The 7,548-nt window shown below is 39.2% G+C and overlaps 1 protein-coding gene across 1 annotated transcript; it reads right to left on the reverse strand.

Annotated features, from left to right (window-relative positions):
* Nucleotides 1-843: 843 nt before the first annotated feature.
* On the reverse strand, nucleotides 844-1,806 carry LOC141167283 (olfactory receptor 5I1-like). The gene has a single exon (XM_073654714.1). The coding sequence runs from the start codon at nucleotides 1,804-1,806 to the stop codon at nucleotides 844-846; it is 963 nt and encodes a 320-aa protein (XP_073510815.1).
* Between the last annotated feature and the right edge of the window lie 5,742 nt (nucleotides 1,807-7,548).

A 7,548-nucleotide genomic window follows, 5' to 3' on the forward strand; every position in this document is an offset into this window, starting at 1 on the left:
TTTAAATATTCAGATTTCAGGTTTATTAACCTTTTGGACTGACCGACAGCATTGTAGTTCTTCAATAAAAAGAATCATCATCAAAAATACGAATTGCCTAGTTTTCACACAGTGTATACATAAGCTATTCTCCTGTTCTGCTCCTTTTGTTTGAGCAAATTTCATACAAGAGTACATACTGTACAACCTTACCATTAGAGGGAATCTGTAACCAGGTTTTTACTACCTAATCTGACACCAGCATAATGTAGGAAATGAGACCCTGATTCCAGTGATGTATTAATTACTGATTTGCTTTGTGTAGTTTTTATAAAATCACTGTTTTACCATCAGCAGATTATCACTAGAGGACTAATAAACGCACTGCAGTGTAGTCAAACAAAACCCTGACTACTAATTGGCAGTTTTTGCCTATGCACAGTGTATACAGAAAGCTATCAATCAGTAGAGGTGGCGGAGTTATCCAAAGCTCAGCATTCGTAGAACTGGTAGATCTATGGCAAATAAAATAAAGTTGCAGCAAGCAGCCCAGTAAGTGATTCATCACTTGAATCAGGGTCTTTGCCACTATGTCATGCTACTGTCATATGGGGTAGCAAACCTGGTGACAGATTCCATTGAACCCATTCCACTGGTTGGAACATTTATCAAACATTTTTCTGGATGTTTAGTGGTAAAAACTATTGATTTGGTTGGTCAGAAACATTCACGTGGGACAATAGGAGAGAATGCTTTTCACAATGTGAAAATGTCTCTAACTTCCTGACTCCTAAAATATGTTAAGGATACAGCTAGACACATCTCAAATGATTGATCCAATGATACATTTCTACAGCTTGTGTATCATAAACATGTCTTACTTCTTATTTGATGATATTTTACAATAATTGAAGCTAGAGCAGATTTAATGTCTTTATTTCTTGAACTATAAATGATTGGATTTAACATGGGTAATACCACAGTATAAAAGATTGTGGCTATATGTACATTATCTGTAGAAGACAGAGATTTAGGGCTGACATACACAGAGAGTAATGTGCCATAAAATAATGTTACTGCTGTGATATGGGAGGTACAAGTAGAAAAGGCTTTCTGTCTTCCACCTGCTGCTGTAATTTTTAGAATCACGATAAAAATTGAGCCATAGGACACTAGAATGAATATAATACAAGGTGTTATGATAGAAGATGAGCAAATGAATATAATCATTTCATTAATTGTAGTGTCTGAACAGGAGATCCTTAATAATGGGGGGAAATCACAGACAAAATGATGGAGGACATTGGATTCACAGAAGGAAAGACGGAAAGTGCAACAAATCTCTATTAGAGAATGCAGAAAACCAGGGATATAAGCTAGAAGCATGAGTCTCAGACATGTATTGTGCTGCATTATCAAGTTGTAGTTTAATGGGTTACAGATTGCCATATAACGATCATAAGCCATAACAGCGAAAAGGATACATTCAGTACTCCCAAGGGCACAGTAGAAGAAAAGCTGTGTAGCGCAGCCAAAGTAGGAAATAGACCTTTGGTCAAAAATTAGACCAACAAGAATTTTTGGAATAATATTAGAGGAGTACACAAGATCTATAAGAGACACATTACTTATGAAAAAGTACATGGGAATATGAAATTTTACATTATTAGATATAAGAAACAGTATTCCTCCATTTCCCAAAACAGAAGTTAGATAAATGAATAACAATAAAAGGCTCAAAAAGATTCTTAGCTCAGATCTTTCAGAGAAGCCAATGAGAATAAATTCATTTATAAAGGAATGATTGCTTGCTTCTGATAATCCCATCAGGAATTCATACCTGAACCATAAAATACAGTAGATCGTTAGCCTATTAGGCCCCTTTTACATCACATACAATTGATTTATTTTTCTAATCATCTATTTATTAGAAGAAGAAAAAATGCACAGAAAAGCTGAATTTCTAAAAGTGATGTGCAAGTATTCTTATTCGGAAAGAATGTTTTGTAAAATAACTAAAGGAATCTATCACTATTTAGATGATGCCATATCTGAGATTAGGGTGATAAGTACTTCTGAACATCTCCTGAGCCTGTATTGGATGTGGTTGTCTATAAAATGTATGACACAACCTCTGACTGATAAATGTCTATGCGAAAATACTTATACTTCTAGGTCGGAATAGAGCTGGAATCTGACAGAACATGGCACAACGGTTTTCCTTCCTTATTCCATTTGAATTCACAGTGGCTCAGTGATCATCATGCGGCCCCGAGTTCAATGGAAAACATCTGCATGGAATTTAAATATTCTTCCATGTTTGTGAGATATTCTCTTGGTGCTCATATTTCCCCCACACCCCTCAAAAACATACCGAGAGCTTGGAGGATCAATGCGAACAGAAACCATACCTTACATCCATTCTGGACCCAGCGAGACAATACTGTGTGTGAGGAGACCAGTGTGTACATCATTCTTTGTGTGGGGACATCGTACTGTGTTTTGGGGGGAATGTACCATGGGGGCATCATATTGTGTGAGGAGGAGCTGTGAGTGAATCATACTGTGTGAAGAGAATTTACAGTGGGGACATTATATTGTGTGGGGAACTGTGGGCCTCCATACTATATGAGGAAGAGCTGTGGGGTCATTATACTATGTGGGAAGAATATACTATGGAGGGCACCATAAGTAGGCCAGTACCATACGGTGTGGAATTTGGTGAGGGAATGTACTATGATTAGCGCTTCATAATTTGCCTGGGGAGCTGTGGGGACATCATACTGTGTGGAATAATGGAGTGTGTGGACATTATACTGTGTGGGGGGGATGTACTGCCAGGTGGCATCATACTGTGGGGAGGAATTTTCTGCGAAGGAGCATCATACAGTGTGGGGGGAATGTGCTGTTGAGGTATCATAACGTGTGTGGTGGCATGTGCGGCTGGGGCATCATACTGTGGGTGTGTGGCAGGGGAGGTGATGGGAAGGGGATGGGTACCAAAGGCAGTACCAAAATATTTTTCTTTTTAGTGCTTCTTTTTGTCAAATATTAAATAGCAATGTACCATTATCTTTCGTATAGCTTCTGCAAAATACTATCACTTCTGTCTCCATGGTGTAGGAAATCGACAAAGACAAGGATGAGGTGTGAGCGAAGCAGAAAACTACATTCCAGTTAGATCAAGAAGAGATGCTGCATTAGGGCTCGCTCACACAAGCGTATAACACGGTCTAGTGCTTAGTGATGTTTTATTGGTAAGCAGTCAGCCCAATGTTATACTAGGGGCAGTGCTGATCTGTGAGTGGCTCCGGAATGCGGATCACGTGCTCCCATACAAGTCTATGGGAGAATATGAAACACCGGACTGCACTGGGATGTCATTCGAGTGCGGTCCGACATCCACACACTCAGACAATACAGAAGATGGAGAAATTACGCTCTTCATCTTCTCCGCATCTGTGATACAATTCTCTCATGTGTGAGAATCTGATCACACTAAGGTAACACTGTCAGAGTTTCATCCGAGTGTCATTAGCATAATCAGCCCGATTCTCTTGCATGAGAGAATATGCGCTTGTGTGACTCCGGCCTTAGGGACAGAACGTTCACACCTATGGCAATGTTTCAGGGGTCCCTCCCTTACTCAAGTACTTGAGGAAATACCGCACAGTTTCAGAGAAAAATGTAACTTGCTGCTATAATTCAGCTAGGCTCCGATTCATGCTCCCCATGGATTGGGCATAATAAATCGCATGACAAGTTCTCTTCAATTACCTAATCAAACTATTTTATAAAGCTGTTCTTAATAGACCTTTAGCTGTATTCTAGTGTTGGGCACCATAATTGTTACAAATACTACATAATGATCTTTGCTATTTTTGTATTAATAATATTCCTGGTGCAAATACATAGGCTAATTTTGTACAGGAGAACAATACAGACTTATTTCTATTTCTTAACTATACAAAGAATACAATGAGTATTGGAAATCCATTTTTGTCAATATAACTTTACCAAAGGATTTTATTGCATTCCACTTCCTATAGAGGGCACTAAAAGATTAAATCATACAAAAGGCAATAGTTACACACAGTAAGTGCTCATTCAGACCTCCATTTTTCACATACCAGATATATCTGTGATTTTCTCAGATAGGCTATGAGGCTGTTCAAATAACAGATTTTTTTGTCGGACCAAGTGGTCCGTGCAAAATTGGGGAGATATGTTCAATGTTTATTCGAGCGTCAGATCAAAATTGGCAATGGGTCCACAAAAAAAGAAAATGACAGCACTCGGATGCCATCTAAGTTTCTGAGTGCTGTGCTATCCATTGTTTCATGGACTGATAAGAGAAGCTTAAGAAACTTGTTTTTTTTTTCTCCTCCAAGAAAAACTGATGAAACTTGGACCAATCTCTGATGACTCTGCTGAGACTCGGGAGAAACTGGGATCAAAAACACTGATGATACTAGGTGCATTTTTCTCTACATGAAAACAACAGACATCTGAGTGGGCCCTAGAAATTACATTGGCTGCCCAATAATGTAAAAAACTGATTTTTATCATTTCAGGAACACGATGGAGCTGCCAACACTGCATGAATTAAAGAGGTGGTAAATAAATCTGCAATGCTTTCGTCAGTGTGGCTAAATAAAAAGAGCTTGGGATCTGCTGTATTTGCATCAAAGATATGGGCATTAGGTTTGCAATGGGTTACGTCACCACAAAATATTCTGCAGTGAATATACATTGACAAAATTTGCATAAAATTGTATTCTTTGTAAAAATTTAAAATCTGTGGATATCAATTGTGCTGCGTCAGTTTATGTTGCAGTTTTTCTCTGCACTGTATGGATGAGATTTCAAACAGCCTCATCTACAACGCTGGTACTGGAACACACAGTGGATTTTGTGCATTGAAAATCAGGATTAAAAATCCACTTCGACCCTTGTGGACATATCCTTAAAGAGGTTTTCCCACAAACAAAAGTTCATTTTAATCAATAGATCTTGGAATGATAATAAGTTCCACAATTGAATGTATTTAAATAAAATGTTCCTGTGCTGAGATAATCTTATAAATGTGCCTCTGCTGTGTACTGTGTAATGGTGGTGTCTGACCGTGCAGAGACATGGTCTGATCATACCACATCTCCTGGGCAGAGGGAAAATTAAAAGTGTATACATACAGGACAGCATGGGATAACAGCTGATTCTTTCTTTGAAGTAAAACATTGTTTAAAAACAGGCAGTGAAATGTTTTATCTCACAGAAAGAATCAGCTGTCATCCCATATTGTCCTGTCTGTATACTCTTTTTCTTCCTCACCTGCCAAGGAGCTGTGGTATGATCAGACCATGTTCCTGCACAGTCAGACACAGCCATTACACAGTACACAGCAGGGGCACATTTATAAGATTATCTCAGCACAGGAACATTTTATTTAAACACATCCAATTATGGAATTTATTATTATTATTCCAAGAGCTATTGATTAAAAGGAACTTTTGTTTGTGGGAAAACCCCTTTAAGGATCTTTCACTAACTTAATCTATACAAATACATTTTAGTTTGTGTCAGTAAAATCCTATTATCCAAATGTGGCAAAAGTTCGTATGGAAGTCTAATGTTAGGGGAATCCAGAGCTCACCACACTGCTTCTCAGATTATTATGCAGCACTAAAGTAACAGGACAGGAGTCTATGAATATGATCCTTATTCCGGGATCAGATGAACGATGAAATTATCGAGCTACTAACATCTGTCAATTGTGGACGTGACTGGGATCATGTGCAGCGCTGTGCCATTACATGCTCTGTTCTCATCTGGAAAACAGACAAGAATAGTTCAAGCTGTGATTTTTCAACACAGATCTTAGGTCCATGTGGAAAATGACTCGTGCTTGTACGTGGACTAACACTGGTGAGTGGACTAACACTGGTGAGTGGACTAACACTGGTGAGTGGGCTCGCACACAGAGAGAAAATACTCGCCTGAACGTGCACTAATCGTGCGGGTTACATGCAGTGTCACATGTTATATTTTCAGCATGAAAGGAGAGATGTTTCTTCATTACAAATAAAAAATATTCTAACAAAGACTTTCTCTAAAGAATCTGTGAATATATAAGAAGGAAAACAAACCTTTGTAACTAATTTCAATGTTTGTATAGCTTCTGGTTAATATCTGAAAAATAAATCATTCATATAGATTATCGCTGTCCTTCCTACTGCTTTTTGGTTATTACAAGCTATACATTTGCATCTCAGAAACAAGAATATTTCATCATCTTCAGAGGTTTGCTTTTATTCTATTTAACACCACTAATTAATCCATGAAGAGTATTATAAATAACAACAATAACACTATGGGAGTTGAATAAACCTTGAATTCTGTTATTATTGTCAATTATTCTGATTATCATTTCTGTAATGATTACTAATCTCATTTTTGTGAATTTATATGGCTGGGATTGATGCTGGACAGAAATTGGTCAATTAACTGGCATCACACCAAGCCACTCATAAACTAAATTATCTCAAGGATACGTCATCAAGCAGATCAGTGGGGGACCGACCCATGGCACCCCACCAATCAGTAGCTATAAACTCTGGCACTGGAAACAGTGTATGGAATTGGAGAAGCATGAACTCGTCCAGTGTATTTTGTATAGCTATGCTGTTTCGCCTCCGTATACCATTTACATCTGGTTGCCTGAACTCATAATAGCTGATAGGCGATGGTGCCCGGTGTCAGCCCTTCACCAATATGATATTAATAGTATGCAGTATTATTTGTCTTTTATTGTCCTTAATCTGTGCCAGAATGACCAGCACTAATGGACACCAAGTCAGGTTGGCTGTATTTTATTTTCCTGGTATGCTGTATGTTCTATACTGGATCCTGAAGATGATCCTGCTCTCAACATAGAAGGGGATTTACAGTTTTATCCAGCACAATCTGATTGCTATATTATTTATATTGACTTGTTTTATGCTACAATCAGTGGCGTACCGCCAATGGTGACAGGCCACGCAGCTGCTATGGAGCCCGTGAGCCAGAGGGGTCTGGTGCCAGCGCTTGCACCGCCCCCACCCCTCCACCCATTATCGCAAGTTCAACTCTATCAGCAAAATGCTGATACCCTTGAAAGCAATGATGCAGGAGAGAGCATCAGCTGACGCTTCCTCCCCCATCATTCTCCCTCTGCGTCTGATGTTTCAGTGCAGCGGGTGTGATGACGTCACTACATGGCGCCCTCTGTGCTGAGATATGCGGGTGCTTCAGAACGCTTTCGGCAGGGACGGAGCAGCGGTGGAACGAGAAGGAGAGGTGAGTATTGTATTTTTTTTAAAATCAATTATGTGAAGACCCGGGGTCTTCCGTGGGCGTAATGCTACTTAGACAACACAGGGTGATGGCAAAAAACAGCGTGGCAATATTTTATTGAACCATACAGCAGACAATAAACACATAAAACAGTCCCAGCAAATACCCAAGATGGTACAACACTACACAGTCTCACCCTTCCTTCTCCGCCCGCCTGGAATAGAACAGCTGCGACTT

This window comes from Phyllobates terribilis, unplaced genomic scaffold (genome assembly GCF_046119375.1).
Source record: "Phyllobates terribilis strain yellow unplaced genomic scaffold, ASM4611937v1 Scaffold_11__3_contigs__length_659146591, whole genome shotgun sequence".
NCBI lineage: Eukaryota > Metazoa > Chordata > Amphibia > Anura > Dendrobatidae > Phyllobates > Phyllobates terribilis.